The sequence below is a fragment of the Sturnira hondurensis genome, unplaced genomic scaffold (assembly GCF_014824575.4).
Source record: "Sturnira hondurensis isolate 20B ecotype Veracruz unplaced genomic scaffold, ASM1482457v3 Scaffold0004271, whole genome shotgun sequence".
NCBI classification, from domain to species: Eukaryota; Metazoa; Chordata; class Mammalia; order Chiroptera; family Phyllostomidae; genus Sturnira; species Sturnira hondurensis.
This window is the reverse complement of record NW_028076902.1, coordinates 7,745,034-7,764,477: the sequence shown is the minus strand read 5'-3', so window position 1 is coordinate 7,764,477 and position 19,444 is coordinate 7,745,034. Positions and strand designations below refer to the sequence as shown.

The window sequence follows — 19,444 nt, the reverse complement described above, 5'->3', positions numbered from 1 at the left end:
TGATCTACCACTTATTTTACTCAGTGCTCAAAAAAATTGCCCTTTAATAACTAACTTTAGAATCTTTTTCCTCATCCTGCACCAAACTTATTAATACGGACTTTGTGAAAATTCAACTGCTACTTTATAAAAATTACATTTGCCCCTTTCCAATTTTCTCAGACACAAGACTACTTGGTGTTACTGACATTGTTTAGTAGCATACAGCAGCAGCTCCCTAAAATACAATTCAACTGAAATAAGAGTCTTGAACTCAGCTAAGTATAACTTTTGATTAACTCTACTCATCTGGGGCTTTAAATCATTTTATTCTGTTTAGTCTGGAGCTCATGCTCCTTGACAAAGAAAATAGTGTAATAGAATTTGGCAAATAACACTTTTTGTCATCATCCATCACTGATATCATCAGCTTCAAGCAATGGCATATTCAGTTTTTAAGCATATTCTTACTCCCAACATAGCTGTATTTGCTGGCCTTGCTTCCAAATTCCCTAAATTTCAGTTGCCTTTTGGATTTATCAACTTACGTGTCCCCAGTTACCCCATGTAAATTACTTGTAAAACTACTCATTGTCTGCCCCAAGCCAAGTCTTCTTACTTGTTCTTTATTCCTTTTTTTTTATCCTTGCCTGTCTATTGATTTTAGAGAGAGGGGAAGGGAGGGAGAGAGAGAGAAAAACATCAGAGTAAGAGAGATACATCAATTGGTTGCCTCCTGCATGTACTCTGACCAGGGATCAAACTTGCAACCTAGAGTATGTGCCTAGGGTATGTATGGGGACATACATACCAGCAACCTTTTGGTGTACAGGACAACACTCCAACCAATGGAGCCACCCAGTCAGGGCCCACATGCCTTATTTCTGTTAAAAGAACCACCATTCTGAGTGATTGGACTCAAACTTTTAAAATGTCCTGACCTTTTCTCCTGTATCCACTAGGATTATATGTAGTGACTTATGACAGAAATCCGACCACTTTGATTGACTTAAGCAATAGGCATTGTTTTTCTTTCATAAAAAGAAGTTGAGTAGTGGACAAGCCAGGGCTGGTGCCACTCGTAAAAAGAGCCAGATGCTTTTTGTTGTCCTGTTCTGCTACCCTTAGCAAGCAGCTTTTATTCCTATGGACATAAGATGATTGCTGCTCCTATTGGGTTGCACCTGCTGTCTGGAAGGAGGAGGAGTGAAATACACTGGCACAGGGTAGCAGAGTCTAAAAACGTCCCTCCTGTAAGCCCCTTCCAACAGACTTGTACCTACAGCTCACTAGCTAGATCATGTCACATGGCTACCTATTGCTGCGAGGAAGGCTGGGGGTTCGAATATTTTAACAGGGCACGTTGCTGCACTGAACAAAGTATCAGTAAGGAAGAAGGGGAGATTGGCTTCCGGGTGGGAAACTAGCAGTGTCTGCTACACTCCCCTTAGATCTCTGCTCAGACCGAAAGTCCAGACTTTTTATTCTTTGTTGAAACAAATGTATTTTTTCCTGAGCATTCCAGCCACTCTGAATCTGTTGCTCTTGTCACTGCCAGCCTCTAAAATTTTAAAGGCCTCCTGTATGAAGCCTGGCTTTTCTAGCATGTTGCCTTTATCGCATCCCCCTTTTTTTAGCCCCAAAACATCCAGTGTTCTCCATTGCCCAGAGGATGGCTGCATTTTCTTAGGCCCTTCACAATGTAACATCAGTCTGTTTTTGCAACCTTGACTTCTGCTACTTCAGCGCAGACCATCTGCTTCTGTAAAATTAGTCCACCTTTTTTTTCTTGGAACAAACTCTGGCACTCTCCTATTAAAAAGCCATACTTTAAACATTTCCTCTTCGAAGTCTAGAATAATAATAACTATAACAACAACAGCAATAATAATGTCTAACCTTTAGTATGCCCATGTGCTAGGTCCTATTGTAAGGACTTTCAATGTATTTTACTATTCAATTCATAAACACCAATTTAGGTAAATACTATATTTTCCCATTTAAGGAGGAGGAAACTAAGACTTTGAGAAGTTAAGTAAGTCACTTGCCTAAAGAGATACAGCTACACATGGCAATTTTCCAAATTACACATCACCGAGGAGTCAGTTTTGATCGTAATATTCAAGTCTCCTTCCAAACCAGATTCACAGAGATCACCCCCTTCTATCAATTCCTCTTGTATTTTTAACATGTGCTACCTGTATTTATGCTAATACTTTTATGTGTGTTTGTGTGTGTATATATGTTCATATATATACATACATACACACATACATATATTTATATGTGTGTATATATATCTCCTTAACTATATGGAAGACTCCTTGAGAATGGGACTCTTAATATAAAGTATAATAGCTTGTGCATATAAAAGGCATTCAGCAAATGATTACAGATGATGATGACTGATTTTCCACCACAGAAGCCAAATGGCATGCTGGGGCATAAAAGCACTAGGAGGCGTTGGGGTCAGACTGTGTTCAAGTCTGGAGATAGTTGGGAAGAGTTTGAGGACTGTGATTTTGGAACCTCCCATTCCAAGAAGTCAAGCATGACTGTTTTCAAAGAAAAGAGGAGAAAAGATTCTCCATTTCGGTAAGATTTTAAATTCCTCCAGAAAGTATATTTTTATCATGCATCAACTTTATTTTACTCAATAAGTACAAATGAATGTAGATATTAAAACTAACTTACCTTTGAAAAGGTAAGACTCTTGACACCTCACGGTAGTGATTCTCAGTATTAATGGCTGGGTGTCACAGGTATGTGGAGGGTCCTTGTTATTAGATCTTCAGTATGCCTGTTGAGTTATGATCACTGTTCCCATTTGAAATTCAAATGCCTATTGGCAGAAGGCAGAGCACACTCTGATGATGTCCATATTCAAGTGTTTTTTCACTTGCTATTCTAAACTTTTTTTTATCATTTCCTGAACTTGGCCTGAATTTTACTATCTCCATCAATCCCTTTCCTTTTCATAAATTGAATCATCATGAATGTGTTATTCAACTTTGAAGTGAGGGTGGGTTAAATTTTGGTGAATGTTTTGGAAAAATATTTTCCTTTTTTTTCTCTTTGAAACAAAAGAAGAATAAGGAGAAAAGATGTGGCATGAGTCAGGGAAATTTATCCAATAGCTGTTTGGTATTATATAGTGGAGAAATCTTCACTTTAGGGTATACATACCTCTGAAGGTACATGAAAACTCTCCAAGGGGGACATACGCTTGGATAATTCCTAGTCAATCAATTTCTAGATCCTCGAGTTCCACCGTACTCTTCCCTAAAATGTATAATCTGGAGAATAAGCTTGCTAATCCACCTTCCACTTTGCAGAGAGCCGCACCTCAGCCATTTCAAAGCTTGCGTGCCATAAGGGTGTGACACCCTGTGTGGTGCTAAACAAAGGGGGAAATTGGAAGACTGCCATCTTCAGTTAAGAAGGCCTTCCGTCTTTCCTTGTTTTCTTACACTGTTTCTCTTACGGGGAAAATCCTGCCTTAGAAATAGGGTATTTTATTATGTGTTGGAAAACGTGGAGATAGAACCACTTTAGGGACCAGAGCCTAGTGATCCTTTATTTTTTTAAGGGTACTAGAAATGTTTTGTGAAACTGATTTATCAAAACCTATGGATATAAATTATACATAATTTTTGAAGATTAAGAGTATTTTATGTAATAAGGTAGTTAAAAACTTATTTTATCAAGTCATACCATGAAATATTTCAGTTAAGGTCAATTCTCTTGTTTCATCTTATAGAACATTTACTGCTTTTTATCTGCTATTAATAAATAACAAGAAATAAAATTGTTTAATTTATGATGAAAGATTATAGACTCAAACATGTACAGGGAGCCACATAGTTGGGTTTTTATTTTAAACAATTATTTGCATCTGGGAACAAGAGTTTGAAGACCATTGGTGTGAACTGTAGATGACTTGAAATTTTTTCTTTTTAAACCCATGTCATTCTAATTCCAGCTGAACTTTATCATATACAGGGATGGGCAAAAGCATGTTAATGACAAAAATAATATAGTAATTAATAAATAATAATACAAGAATAAATTTTGTGTACTCACAAGGGTAAACCTACTTTTGCCTACCCCTGTATTTTTAGGGTAAAAGATGTTTGAATCAAAACCTAAAATTAAGATCAGGTTTGTAGTCTGTGTACTTGATTCTGGCAAGGGGACCATTAGTAAAGTTTTTCAACATCAGCTTTTCCTTTGAAATTCTTTAGAAAAAGAGGAACTATAAAACAATGAAATTTTAATGTAGGTATTTCTTCCATTTTAGTTTTTTTGGTATTTTTAAATGGCCTTATATACTTTAAGCATATAATAATCATTAATAAACTACCATTTATTAAGCATCTACCTAAATTTTATTCAAAATTTTCATATTTCAGTAAAAATATTTGCAGAATAGGATGCTGAGCCTCAGACAAGTTAAATGAATAGGCTGCGCAAGGTCAGATGAGGCTTAATTCAAGTCCAGATCTCGGTCTTTTCTGCACCACAGTCTCTTAGGCAACAGACACTCAAATACTTGGTGAGCTGAATGGTCTCTGCTATTCTCTACTCAGTTTGTCAGGCAGCCTGTCTTCCCCATAAAGAATACAGAGTACCAATTACTGGAGTGTTAAACCTTTACTTAATGGTTATCATCTTTTAAGATATTTATACTAATTAACCAGAGAATCGCGGTTCGATTCCCAGTCAGGGCACATGCCTGGGTTGCAGGCGGGTTCCCTGCAGGCCAACTCCCAGCAGGGGATGCACGAAAGGCAACCATACATTGATGTTTCTCTCCCTCTCCTTCCCCTCTAAAGATAAATAAATAAATAAAATCTTTAAAAAAAAAAAGATATTTATACTAATTAATATTTATACTTGTATTCATACTCGGTAGACATTTACTAAGTATCTAGTTGGTATTAAGAAGAGGTATGAACATGATATCATCTGTCTTCCATCAATCAAATGTGTAGAAGCAGAAGTAGGACCTTCAAATATCTATTAAGACAGAGTATTTATTAAGTACCACTAATAAGTGAGCTGCAGGGTGCTCTAAGCTCTGTTGATGGGCATACCCTTTGAGGAGGAGAGGAAAGTCCTTCTAGAGTAGGCAGTTTTGAAAATGAGTAGAATTTCAGCAATTGGTGTAGCTACAATGGGCTGAGGGGAAGGGAAAGAAGTCAGAAATGGATGGGACTGCTTCTAATGAAGGGGGCCTACTTGTGTCTGGGGATATCCCAAAGTGGGCTGGGGTAGCCGGCAGTTCAAAGGGCCAGCCAAGTCCATGTCAGTCTCCAGAGGAGTCCCAAACAACCTTACTGATTATACATATACCGGTGACATTGGCTGTGATTGGCTTCCCTCTCCATGTGCCCAGGTCTCCTTACGTTATAAGTCCACAACTGCATCAGTTGTAGGGAAGATAGAAACACTTACACAGACAGTTTGCTGCTCAGTTAGGAAGCTTTCTGTCATGTAGTGTCTAGCATTAGATATGATTCTATGCCCTGGCTAGTATTTATTGAGGGGCAAAGGTGATCAGTTAGTATTCCTATCAACAAAAGAACTCTGATGGAAACCATTGGAGTGAGGTCACCGTGACTATCTTGAAAAGTTGTGCAGAGAGTAGGTAAGAACACAGTAGTGTCGTCTTCTCATTTTGCATACTGTAATGCTACCTTATGTTGACTTTCAAGGCTTCCAGAGTCAGTACCGTCAGGTTCCAACCACTTACCAGGAGAAAACAAGACCTTACCTACTGCTATTTCCTTAAAATCTGATTCTGAATTGTCAACAGCTTCAACAGCTAAACAATACTACTTAAAACAATCAAGATACCTTCCAGGTAAGTAGACAAAATAAAATGTTTACTCTTACCAACTATACAGATAAGTCAGACTCTAGTGTCCTGAACCTTTGAGGAAAGGGCACCCTTGCAATAAAAAGTATAATAACAGTGCTCTTTGCTAGCTCAGCCTTGTCAGTGCTTGTTACCAAGTACTTTTTCTGGGCCTCTGCTTTTGTGAAGTCTGCTCAAGAAATGCCTAGCAGCCAAAAATCAAGATAAAGAATATGACTCAAAATAACAGCTCCCTTCTGCCAAATAAAGTTGTGCCTTTAGTAAATGCTGAATTTTATTAAAATAATTTTGCACCCCCATTACAACTTTTTTATAAAATGTAGAATTTTATACTGTTCCCTAAATGATGCAATACATGTTTTCGAAAGATCGTTTGAATTTCTGAGTAGAACATGCTAGGGTCACAAGACAGGCAAGGAGGTTGGTCAAAAAGCCATTGAATACGTCTCAGTAGAGAGGATAATTTCTTATTCCAGAATGGTAAAAGCAGATAGGGAAATGGGTAAAATCTAGATGTCTTTCAGCAGTGAAACTGACAGGACTTGCTGATGGATTAGCATGGGCAACGATAAAGAATGAAAGGAATTAGTGTTGGCTTCTGGATTTTTGACTCGGCAACTGGGTGGATAGTGTTGACTTTAACTGAGAAAGGGAGGATTAGGAGAGGACGAGAGTGTGGAAGTAGAGAAGAAGGAGTTGAGGTTGGGATGCCTATTTTTTTTCTTATTCTATTACGGTTGTCCCAATTTTCTGCCTTTGTCCTCCTCCGCCCAACCCAACCCCTGCTCCCACCATCAATCCCCACACTGTTGTCCATGTCCATGGATCAGTCACACATGGTCTTGGGATGCCTATAGAACAACGGAGTTGATGTATCTAATAGACAGTTGGATATATGAATCTGGAGCTTAGGAAAAAGATCTAGACAGATGGTGAATTTACATTTTACCTGAAAGTAGAATTTTCTCCTCAAAATTCACTTTAAAAAGTTTAAAACTCAAGTTAGTTTTAAAAGAATCAAATTTTAAATCACTGTGTACCTATATAGATACATCTTTAGTGCAGCAAGAGGATGAAATGATCATTTTCCTCTGTGCTGTTGTGGACATGGTCATTTACAGGCCATAGTCAGCAGGCCATTTGGTTCATATGAGGAAGATTTGCTTTTCACATTTAAGCCTCCTGAAGTAAGCTACAATTTTCACTTCCCAGAAGCATGTTTGGGGAGCAGGAGTTAGGAAGATGAGAGAAAAGGTTGGGACTGGACTGGTAGCAAGAGATTGATGCATAACTTATTTTTCTGGTTATATGGTTACCTTTTAGGCAGCCATATAAATTTCAGTACTAGAAATCCAATAGGAATTCACTCCTGTTGTCAATAACTGAGGAGAGAAAAGAATGAAACTAAGTGAAGGGTTTAGAAATGAATGGGATAGAAAACAGAAGACATATGGATATGAAACCAAAAGCAGGTCCTGCTGCCTGCTGCTATGAAAACCAATATTTAAGAGGCAGGTACTGATGTAAAGGAAAAGGGTTTATTTTCAGGTGCCAGCCACCTGGAAAATGGGGTACTCGTGTTTCAAAGCCCATCTCCACATCGCAGTGGAGGCACAGATTTTTATAAGGAGGGAGAGAGAAAGCGGAACAAAGAGATCAAAGGGAGGGGAGGGGGTTGAGAAGTTCTCCACCTGCGCACTAGCACAGTCCATTCCAGTAAGGCAAGCGATGCCTTATTGCCAGTGTGTGTCGTACTGATTTAGTCATCCTGGCTGCACGTCATCCTGGCTCCACGGTTAAAGGTCAGCAGATCTCCCAGAGTTGGGATGCCTGAGGTCAAAGTCTGTCTTTCTGGGCAGTGAGTTCCTAGGATTCTTATATAAACATGCTGTTTATTTACAAGCTACATATTAGTCAGAGGCAGCACTTACAGAAATAATGTCTAGAGAATCGTGGGGCTGGTTCCAATTTCCCACTATTACAATATGTTACTGTTATGTAACATACTGTTACAATATGTTGTTTTCACTGTTACTAACATATAGTTAGACCCAGATGTTGAATAAGTTGAAATAAACCTATGGAGAACTAATCACATGCATTTAGGATACACTCCTCTGCTGATTAGTAAAGAGGAAGACACTTCCTGGGAGAAGTTGAAGAGACTGGCATGAAGTTATCAAGGTCAGAGCTTAAAGGGTAACTGGGTATTTGAAGATCTAAGTGGGGTAAACACTTGTTTTGTTTTAAATCCTTCTAAAGGAGGGGAGTGAGCTGGCACGTAGCAGATGAGCAGCACTTTTCACGCAGAAGGGGGAAACATTCTACGGAGTGTGCACATTCATTTCTTAATTCTGTTGATTCATTCATTTGTTTTTACTTATTTTATTTTTAATAGTTTACTTTTTATTGTATTTTTACTCACTTGTTTTATTCAATCCACTCAGTGATAAAATAATAAGTACCTAATATGTGCCAGGTATTTATATTACTGTTCTAGGCATTGATATGCAGGGTGAGGCAAAAATAGATTTATAGTTAGTATGGAAAATAATACAATAATTAATAATAATATAAGTATGAACTCTGTGTTTTATATACTTACAACTGTAAACCTACTTTTGCCCCACCTTGTATTTATATAGCATAAAATACATTGAACAAGAGAGACATGGTCCTTGCTTTCTAGAAGCTTGCATTCTAATGGAGAAAGGAAAAGAAAATTAGCAGATAGTGGTAAATACTACAGTGAAAACAGGGAGATGAACTGGAGATGACTGCTCAGTCAAAGGGGGTTGGGGGGCAAGGTCCTTGATTATCTAACATTTGAGCTGATACCAGAAAGATGAGAAGGAAAGTCATGTGAAAAGCTGAGGAAAGTTGTGTCAGGCAGAGGGGGGAAAGACATTTGCTTATTGGAGAAATAAAACAAAAGACTTCAGGTTTGTACTTTAATGGGCTTAGGGGGGAGTGGTATGAGGGCAGGTGGGGAAATCTGGCAGAGTTCAGATGATACAGCACTTGGGAGGCAGAGAGAGGAACTTGGGTTTTATTTGGAGTCAGGTGGAGGCCTTTGAGAGGACTTCATTCAGCAGGTGAATGAGATGCGATTTGTATATTAAAGAGACTCTTTGTATAAGGAATGGATTATATGAACAAGACTAGAAGCTTGCGAGGCTATTTGGGAAGCCACTGCAGTCCTCTGGGGAAAATAGGAGGAGGATTTAGAGAGAGGTGGGCTCAAGACATAATATGGAAATGGACTTGCTGATGGATGTTGGTAGAAAACAAGGGAAAAGTGAGCTTGGGTCATTGAATCCTTAGTGGATGGTGGTGCTATGGTCTAAGATGGGAAAGACTTAGGAGGAATGGGATTGGGTAGGAAAGAGGCAGTCATTCTTATCTGAGGGCTGATACACTGAAGTTGCTTGTGAAACTCCAGTGTGGAGAGGACAAGCAAGCAGTTGGAGAAAAAGAGCCAGGAACCCTGAAAAGGGACCTATTTCCAAGATAACAGATTGGGAGTCCCTGGTGATTCCCAGACAGTATTTAAAGCCATGCAATGAATAGGATTGGCGATGAAGAAAGACCTTATGAGCTGGAACAGTGGTAGCAATAGAGGAGGAGGAGCTGAGAAAGGGGAAAGGAAGCAGCCAAACAGATGAGGGGCAAACCCCACCATGGTGGTTTTCAGAGGCCAAGAGGGTGCATGTATCTGAGAGAGCTGCTTTCCCCTGAGCAGTTGGATAAGGAGGATGGAAGTGTCTGATTAGATTTGACAGTGGAGAGGAGCCTGGTGACCTTGATGAGCAGTTTCAGTCTCAAATAGGGAGGGAGATGTAGGTTGGAATATGTTGAAAACTGATGAGAAACAAGAAATCAGTAACCAGAGACCTAAAGTGGCAGAGGAGTAAGTGGAAGCAACGCTGATCTCCTCCCAGGACCAATGTAGCATTACAACTAAACTATAGAGAAATCGTCCTTAATAACTAATTGAACACTAGCTGGAGAGAAACCTTATAACCAAAGACAGACAGAAGAAACAGCTTCATCACAATTAGACTGGAAGGTAGTGCAGAGGAGGTGTGAGGGCTGTCTGGGCTTTCATGGGGAACAGTTGAAGCCCCAGAGGAATATTTCAGCAGCCAGGGGTTCCCCTGACAAGTGTGAGATCTAAACCCCAAGCTGGGCTCCCTAGCCTAGAACACCAAAGTCAGAAAGGAACCCAGATAAAATCCAGCAGTGAAAAGTAGTGGGGTCTCTGTCTACCAGAAAGAGATAGCTAAAAACACAGAGAGCCTCTTAAAGGGCCAATGCCAAAAATTTCATTTGCTGCCACTACTCTGGGCTCCACCAGAGGGAGGGTTGAGTGAACTAGAGATGCTTGAGGACAATTTGGGGTTGGTGGCTTGAGGAGAGAACTTGAGGAATAACCACCAGGATCCCTGTGCTGAGTCATTCCCCATACTGCAGAAGCCATCTTTCTCAGGCAGGGCTCTCCCCTCCTAGTGGTATCAGCCTGAGGGGAAGCAATAGCCCTGTCCACAGGAATTGCTCTGCCCTACCATGTGGAGCTTAAGCAGGGCTGCAGGATACAGCTTGAGCCTATATCGTTGATTAAGTTTAACACCCAAGGTAGATCTCTGGGGGCTCAGAGATTTAGCTGACCCTCCCCCAGCCTCAGTGCTGGTAAAAGCCAGCCTTGTGTGCAGCCTGGTTCTTTCACACACAAACAGGCCCAGCAGAGGGGGCAACATGCTGTGAAACACTGATAGCTCCAAAAGGGTTGCCTAGGGCTAGTCACATGCAGAGTCTGACAAAGGCCTGAACCAGAGTCTTTGCAGATAGATCTACCTAATACATAGAAACAAATACAAGGAAGCAGCCCAAATGGGAAGACAAAGGAACAAATGCCAAATGAAAGAACAAGAGAATTCTTCAGAAGAGGAACTGGAAATGAAATGGAGGCGAGAAATTTATCAGAGAGGTTAGAGTAATGATTATAAGGATATTCAACAGCATGAAAAAAGACATAGAAATCATTAAAAAGGACCTGTCAGAAATAAAGAATGCAGTTTCTGAAATAAACAATAACACTGGAAGGAATAAATAGCAGTTTAATGAAGAAGAGGATCAAATCATTGACTTGGAAAACATGGTAGAAAAAAACAAGCAGAACAGCAAAAAGGAAAAGCAATTTTGAAAAATGAAGAGAGCTTAAGAAACATTTAGAGGACATAAAGCATAAAACAACTGCATCATGGTAACATCAGATTTAGAAGAGAGCAAGCAAGGGATTGAGAACCTATATGAAAAAGTAATGACTGAAAATGTCCCTAATCTGGTGAAAGAAAAAGATGTACAAGTCCAGGAATCTGAGTCCCATACAAGTTGGGCTCAAAGAGGCTACATCAAGATACATCATAATTACAGTGACAGGGTTAAAGACAAAGCAAGAATCCTAAAATCTGCAAGAGAAAAAGCAGGTAGTTACCTACAAGATTGTACCAATTAGATTATCATCTGTTTTCTCAAGAGAAATATTACAGGCGAGAAGGCATGAAATTATTCAAGGTGCTGAAAAGCAAGGACCTACAACTATGGCTACTTTACCCAGCAAGGCTATCATTTAAAGTTGAAGGAGAAACAAGAAGCTTCCCAGGAAAAGCTAAAGGAGTTTGTTAACACTAAGCCAGCACTGCAACAAATGTTAAACTTGCTTTAAGAAGAAAAAGAAAAACAAAGAGGAAAATAGTCTTAACAATAGAAAGACACTATATACCTATCTGTTAATCACCTTATATGTAAATGGCTTAAGTGCTCCAGCCAAAAGACAATGGATAGCTGAATGGAGAAGAAAACAAGATATATATATATATATATATTATATCTCCTGCCTCCAAGAGACCCACCTCAGATCAAAAGATACACAGACTAAAAGTAAAGGAATTGAAAAAGGTACTTCATGCTATTGGAAAGGAAAAAAGCTGTGGTAGCAATACTTATAGTCAACAAAATGGTCTTTAAAACCAAGGCCATAGTAAGAGGCAAAGAAGGACACTACAAAATGATAAAGGAAACAATCCAAAAAGGATATAACCCTTGTAAACATTTGTTTACACACCCAACACAGGAGCACCTGAATATGTAAAGCAAATCTTGATGAGCATAAAGGGAGAGTTATAGTTGGAGATGTTAACAGACCTTTGATTATAATGGATAGATCTTCTACACAGAAAATCAACAAGGAGACAGTATCCTTAAATGACTCATTAGATCACATGGATTTAATTGATATCTTTGTATCATTTCACTGCAAATCAGCAGAGTATACATACTTTTCAAGTGCACATGGAATGTTTTCTAGAATAGACCACATCTTTAGACACAGAACAAGTCTTAATAAATCCCAGAAGATTGAAATCACATCACGGATGTTCTCTGACTACAAAGCTATGAACCTGGAAGTCAGTCACAAGAAGAACACTGAAAAACACAAAGACTGGAGGCTAAATAACATGTTATTAAACAGTGAATGGGTCAACTATGAGGTCAAGGAAGAAATCACCTTGAAACAAATGAAAATAACACAACAATCCAAAATCTGTGGGAAACAGAGAAAGTAATCCCAAGAGGGAAATTCACTACATCATTACAGACCTATTTCAAAAAACAAGAAAAACCTCAAATAAACCATCTAACTTCACACTTAAAGGAACTTGATAAAGAAAAACAAAGAAAACCCAAAGTGGAGTAGAAGGAAGTAAATAATAAAGATCAGAGCAGAAAAATAGAGTCTAAAATGATGCAAAAGATCAATATATCCGAGAGCTAGTTCTTTGAACAAGATTGACAAACCTTTAACCAGACTCATGAAAAAAGAGAAAGGACCCAAATAAATAAAATCAGAAATAAGAGAAGTACCAACTGACACCAAAGAAATACAAAGGATTGTAAGAAAATATTATGAACAACTATATGCTATCAATCTGGACAACCTGGATAAAATAGATAAATTTTTAGAAACATAGTATCTTCCCAAACTTAATCAGGAAGAATCAGAAAATCTAAATAGATGGGTTATACATATTGAAATTGAAGCAGTAATAAAAAAAACTCACAACAAACAAAAGCCTTGGACTTCACAGATGAATTTTACCAAACATTCCAGGAAGAACTAACACCTCTCCTTCTCGAACTATTTCAAAAAATTCAACAGGAGGGAAGACTCCCAAGCTCATTATACAAGGACAGCATTATCCTAATTCCAAAACCAGATAAAGACACTACAAAGAAAGAAAATTATAGGCCAATATCCCTGATGAACATAGACACTAAAATCCTTAACAAGTATTAGCAAATTGAATACACCAGTACATCAAAAAGACCATATACCATCATCAAGTGGGATTTATTCTGGTAATGCAAGGTTGATAAAACATTTGCAAATCAATAAATGTGTTCACTACATAAATAAAGTGAAGGATAAATATCACATGACCATACCAATAGATGCAGAAAAAGCTTTTCATAAAATCAAGTACCCATTTATGACAAAAACTCTCAGCACAGTGGGAATAGAGGAAATATACCTAATTGTAATAAAAGCCATATATGACAAACCCACTGCCAGCATCATACTCAACAGGCAAAAACTACAAGTGTTCCCCTTAAGATCAGGAACAAAACAGGGATGTCTGCTTTCAATTCCTTTATTTAACATCGTTCTGAAGCCCTAGCCCTAGCAATTGCACAAGAAGAAGAAATAAAACTTATCAAATTTGGATAGGAAGAAGTAAACTGTCTTCATTTGCAGTTGACATGATGCTGTACATAAACCCAAGGATTCCACTGAGAAACTACTCGAACTGATAAATGAAAGTAGCAGGATTTAGCAAAGTAGCAGGATCAAAAAAATCAAAATCCAGAAATCAGTTGCATTTTCTAATGTCACTAATGAAGTAACAGAAAGGAAAATCAAGAAAACAATCCCATTCACAATTGCTTCAGCAAACATAAAATACATAGGAATAAACCTAACTATGGATGTAAAACACCTATGCTAGGGCCCAGGTTGGTGTGGCTCAGTGAATTGAGTGCCAGCCTGTGAACCAAAGGATCACAAGTTCAATTGCCATTCAGGGCACATGCCTGGGTTGCAGACCAGGTCCATGAAGGGAGCAGTGTGAGAGACAACTACGCATTGATGTTTCTCACCATGTCTTTCTCCCTCCCTTCCCCTCTGTCTAAAAATAAATAAACAGACAAATAAGTAAATCTGAAAAAAAACCTATACTTGGAAAATTATAAGACACTGAAGAAAGAAACTGAAGAAAATACAAAGTTGAAAGCACATACCATGTTCCTTGATAGGAAGAATTAATATCATTAAAACATCCATACTACCCAAAACAATCTATAGATTCAATATAATCCCTTTCAAGATTACAATGATGTATTTCACAGAACTAGAACAATATTTCAAAAATATATGTGGAACTACAAAAGGCCCCACATAGCAACAGTGATTCTGAGAAAGAACAAAGTTGGAGGAATCACACTACTTAAAATCAAACTGTACAGTGAGGTCATAGTAATCAGAACAGCATGGCATTGGCGTAAAAACACAGGTAGTTTCAGTGGAACAAAATAGAGAGCCCAGTATTAAACCCACATCTTTACTGTCAGACAGAGAAATTCAGCACTTAAAATGGGTTAAAGATAGTTTATTCAATGAATAGTGTTGGGAAAATTGGACAGATATGTGCATAAAAATTAAACTAGACCAACATTTTATACCACACACAATAATAAATTCAAAATGGATTAAAGACTTAAATGTTAGACCTGAAACCATAAAAATTCTAGAAACAAACATGGGCAGCAAAATCTTGGATATCGCTCATAAGAATATTTTATCAAATAACAACCCCTCAGGCAGGGGAATCATAAAATATAAATGGGACCACATCAGACTAAGAAGTTTTTGCAAAGAAAAGGAAATTATCAACAAAATAAAAAGATATGCACTGAATGGGAGAACACACCAATTTACCTGATAAGGGGTTAATACTCAAAATTTATAAAGAACTTAATAAAACTCAACACTAAATAAACAAACAACCTAATTTTAAAAATGGGCAAAGAACCGGAATACACAGTTCTCCAATGAGGATATAGAGATGGCAAATACACATATGAAAAGATGTTTAATGTCACTAATCATTAGAGAGGTGCAAATGAAAACCACAATGAGAGATCATCTCAAACCTGTCAGAATGGCTATCATCAATAAATGAACAAGCAACAAGTTCTGGCAAGGATGTGGAGAAAGGGGAACCCTTTTGCACTGCTGGTGGGAATGCAGACTGGTGTGGCCACTGTGGAAAGCAGTATGGAGATACCTGAAAACACTAAAAATGGGTCTGCCTTTTGACCCAGCGATCCCACTCTGGGAAGGAACCCAAAATACTAATTTGAAATAATTATGTTCACCCTTATGTTCATTGCAGTATTATTTGCAATTGCCAAAATGTTGGAGCAGCCCAAGTGTTCATCAGTAGATGAGTGGATGAAACAACTATGGGAAATTTATACAATGGATTACTACTTGGCTGTAAAAAAAAAAGAATATTTTACTCTTTGTGACAATATAGTTTAAAACTGGAGAATATTATGCTAAGTGAAATGAGCCAATCAGAGAAAGACAAATACTATGTGATTTCACTCATAGGTGGAACCTAATGAACAAACTGAACTTACAAACAAAATACAGACAGACTCATAGATAGAGAGCAGGATTACAGCTAAGGATGCAGGAGGTTAGTGGGTGTAGTAATTGAGAAAAAGGACTCACGGACATGGACAACAGTGTGGTAACTGCTGAGGGGAGGTGGGTATAAGGGAACTAAATGGTAATGGAAAAAATATAATGAGTGAATGAATGAGTAAATAAATACATAAAAATAAGAGATGCAGATGTTCCATGATGTGTTACTAAGTGCAGACACTTTGGCCTTAAGGGCCTTTACTCACAGTATTTTTCTCATCAGTGTCACTTGTTTATGCTCTACCAAATTTGACATTTCTCACAACAATGTACGTATTTTTTATTCTGTTGCCACTGTGAAGATGTAACAGATGAAGTCATGTGACAATGGAAAATAAATAAATGTGTAGTCATCTTTTTAAACCCCCATTATCCAACCTCCAGGACCCTCCTATTTGCATAAAATGGCTCTTGGGCACTGTGGTCCTGATGGAGGTACTGGAGGAGCTCCTAGAAAATTTCCTAGAAAGGTTAAATGATTAAAGGGAAGGTGGCAGCTTGTATGGAACTGACACACTTCTATACTTAAACAGCCATAGGGTGACAGGAGAGTGAAAACAGGGCCTGGGTTGAAGGCTTGGCTTGAGTTTTACAGAAAATTTTTTTTAGCATTTAGAGTGAGAGAGGAAAGATTTTTTGAAGCAGCTGCTATGCATAACTATATGTATTTATATATTAGGATGTGTGTATGTATATGAGATTCAGTCAGTAAAGCTTTACTGCTATTTTTTACAGTTTTATTTACTTGTTTTAAATTGTATTTTATTGTTTATGCTATTATAGTTGTCCCAATCTCCCCCCCCTTTGATTTCCTTCACCCAGCACCCCCACTCCCTCAGGCAATCTCCCCACCATTATTCATCTCCATGGGTCATGAGTATAAATAAGTTCTTTGGCTACTCATTTTCTGTACTGTACCTTTTACATCCTCATGGCTGTTCTGTAACTACCTATTTGTACATTTTAATCCCCTCACCTCTTCACCCAGTCGCCCTCACCACCCTCCCATCTGGCAACCATCAAAATGCTCTCCCTAGTCATGATTCTGTCTCTGTTCTTGTTTGCTTAGTTTGTTTTTCAGATTCAATTGTTGATAAATACTTATTTTTGTCATTTTATGATTCATAGTTTTGATCTTTTTCTTAAATAAGTCTCTTCAACATTTCATATAATAGTAGTTGGGTGATGATGAACTCCTTTATTTTTTGACTGGAAAGCTTTTTATCTATCCTTCAATTCTAAATAATTGCTTTGCTGGGTAGAGCAATCTTGGCTGTAGGTCTCCATTGTTCATGACTTTGAATATTTCCTGCCAGTCCCTTTGTGCCTGCAGTGTCTGAGAAATCAACTGAGAGTCTTATGGGAACTCTCATGTAGGTAACTAACTCTTTTCTTTTGTTGCTTTTAACATTCTGTCTTTATGACATTTTAATTATGATGTGTCTTGGAGTGGGGCCTCTTTGCATCCACCTTGTTTGGGATTCTGTGCTTCCTGAACTTGCATGTGTATTTCCTTCACCAACTTAGGGAAGTTTTCTTTCATTAGTTCTTCAAATAGCTTTCCAATTCCTTGCTCTTTCTCTTCTGCTTCTGGCAAACCTATGCTGTGAATGTTGGAAAACTTGAATTTGTCCCAGAAGCTGCTTAACACCAGCATCATTTTTTTGGTTTTGGGTGTGTGTTTTTTTACCTTTTTTCTTCCTTATGTTCTAAATCATTGATTTGATTGTCAGCTTCACCCATTCTATGTTGTTTTCCTATAAATTGTTCTTTATTTCAATTAGTATATCCTTTGTTTGAAATCTAAGATCTGAAGTTGACTCCACATCTTAGATTTCAGAAAATCATAATCTAACTGTTTAGATTTTACTATGTCTAATACATAAGCAGGCTTCACAGATAGGTCTTTATGCATCTGCTTCTGAACTTCTCGGGCTTCCTGAGTTCCTGGTAACACGTCTGTTTGCCTAGCTGCACTAAGTGTTCCTCAAGGGCCCGGCATGGAGTACACGCTCAAAATAAGTGGATGACTTGGAAGTATCTCTTTGAAGAAAGTTTTTGTCCCACCTTAATTTTTACCACTTAGCAAAACATGTTTAGTTATTACTTCTGTTAGAGAAACTATCTTATGTGTATAAAATATACTGGGAGGATTTTAGGTCATTGTGCTTAGGACTTTGGAGCACCTGAGGGTTCATAAAAAAGGAAATATTTGCTACACTGTAACCAAAAGTTTTTTCTGTCCTCTCCCCTCAAGTTATTCCTAATCTTTGTTTGAATATATAATAAATGTTTTTCCTTCAAGTTTATGATCACAAAGTTCAAGTAAACTTTGAAATGATTGTTTTGTTCTTCCAAGGTGTAAATCCTAAGAACGTGTCCTTGATAGCCAGTGGAAAGGATATGAACCCGTATACTTGGAATAATCAGTTATTTCCTAAGTCATTGGGATCCATTGGTGCAGAACTTGCTTTCAAAAGGCATAATGCAGGTAAAGCAAGAGTACATTTAAAGTATAAATTTTCATTGTTTTTCTTCTGCAGATTTTTACTTTTAAATATATTGCAACTGCCTCCTTGCAACCGAGATACCCCTGGGGGAACACAAAGGTTTTCCAACTGGTACTTGAGCCCAGATAGTTGTAAGGGGATCATGTGCCAGAGCACAACTTCCATGTGGATTGTTTCCTAAAATGAATCTGCCTGAACAAGAGTTTCTGTTCTCCTACCTTACAAAAGAAAAGAAGACATCTCACTGTTTGCCATGGTGTGTTTCCTATTTCCCCAAAGTGTAAAAATACTTGGATTGCCTATGAAAGGGACAGTTTTATTATTTTGGTGTCAGTATTGAGAAAGTGATTGGGGAACAAATCCTTGTTAAGTCAAGTGGTTTCCAGTTCTTAACTTTCAAAAAATTGAAGGAGAACCTAATTGCGTTGTTAGCTGACAGATAATTAAACATCACTTTTTGAGAGCTCACTATATGGTTTTTGGTCTATAACTTCTCATAGTGTGCAAAGACTACAGTGATAAAGCTGTAAAGTGATAAAGCTTTTCATTCTTGTTGACATTGACAAGGTTCTCCAGTGCTTCCATCTTTAAAAATGAAAAAAAGCAATAGAATTGATGTTAAACACTGTTTGCTTTTAGCAATAAGTAATGTCATTTGTGGTTACATGAACTACTTGAAAAAGGTCCCATTTTTCTCATTAATAGATGAATTCCCCTGAAATAACTTTTCATGTGTAATAAAAATTTAGATATTTGTTTTTTATTAATTACATACAATGAATCATTGTAATTATAACTAACTTAATCCAGAAGAGTATTTTATTTTATTTTTTTTTTAAGGATGGGTTTTTTTTTTTAAGATTTTATTTATTTATCTTTAGAGGGGAAGGAGAGAGGGAGAGAAACATCAATGTATGGTTGCCTTTTGTGTATCCTCTGCCGGGAGTTGGCCGGCAGGGAACTGGACTACAACCCAGGCATGTGCCCTAACTGGGAATCGAACCGCAATCCTCTGGTTCGCAGGCCCGCACTCAATCCACTCAGAAGAGTATTTTAATATGCTTATGTTACAAGAAATCTTTTAAGGTTTCAATTTATGCATTTTTGAGTCATCAGTTTAAAGACTTTTAAGCCTAAAATTATTATTTGGAAGTTAAGTTATGAATGAAAGTAAAACTCTAAAGAGAAAAGAGATTATGGTGAAACTTTGAACTGTTAAAAATAAAACCTATTCATGTATTTCTT

General features: G+C 37.7%; 1 protein-coding gene across 7 annotated transcripts in view; it reads left to right on the top strand.

The window, feature by feature from the left end:
- Positions 1 to 19,444, top strand: part of MAK (male germ cell associated kinase) — a 73,727-nt gene that overhangs the window by 45,059 nt on the left and 9,224 nt on the right. For 6 of the 7 annotated variants that reach the window (XM_037045408.1, XM_037045412.1, XM_037045411.1 and 3 more), the window contains exons 10-12: positions 2,402 to 2,574; positions 5,697 to 5,845; positions 18,049 to 18,180. In XM_037045408.1, the coding sequence (XP_036901303.1) occupies positions 2,402 to 2,574; positions 5,697 to 5,845; positions 18,049 to 18,180 (454 nt within the window). The remainder of the gene's footprint in view (positions 1 to 2,401; positions 2,575 to 5,696; positions 5,846 to 18,048; positions 18,181 to 19,444) is intronic. The other variant, XM_037045413.1, reaches the window with a different exon arrangement.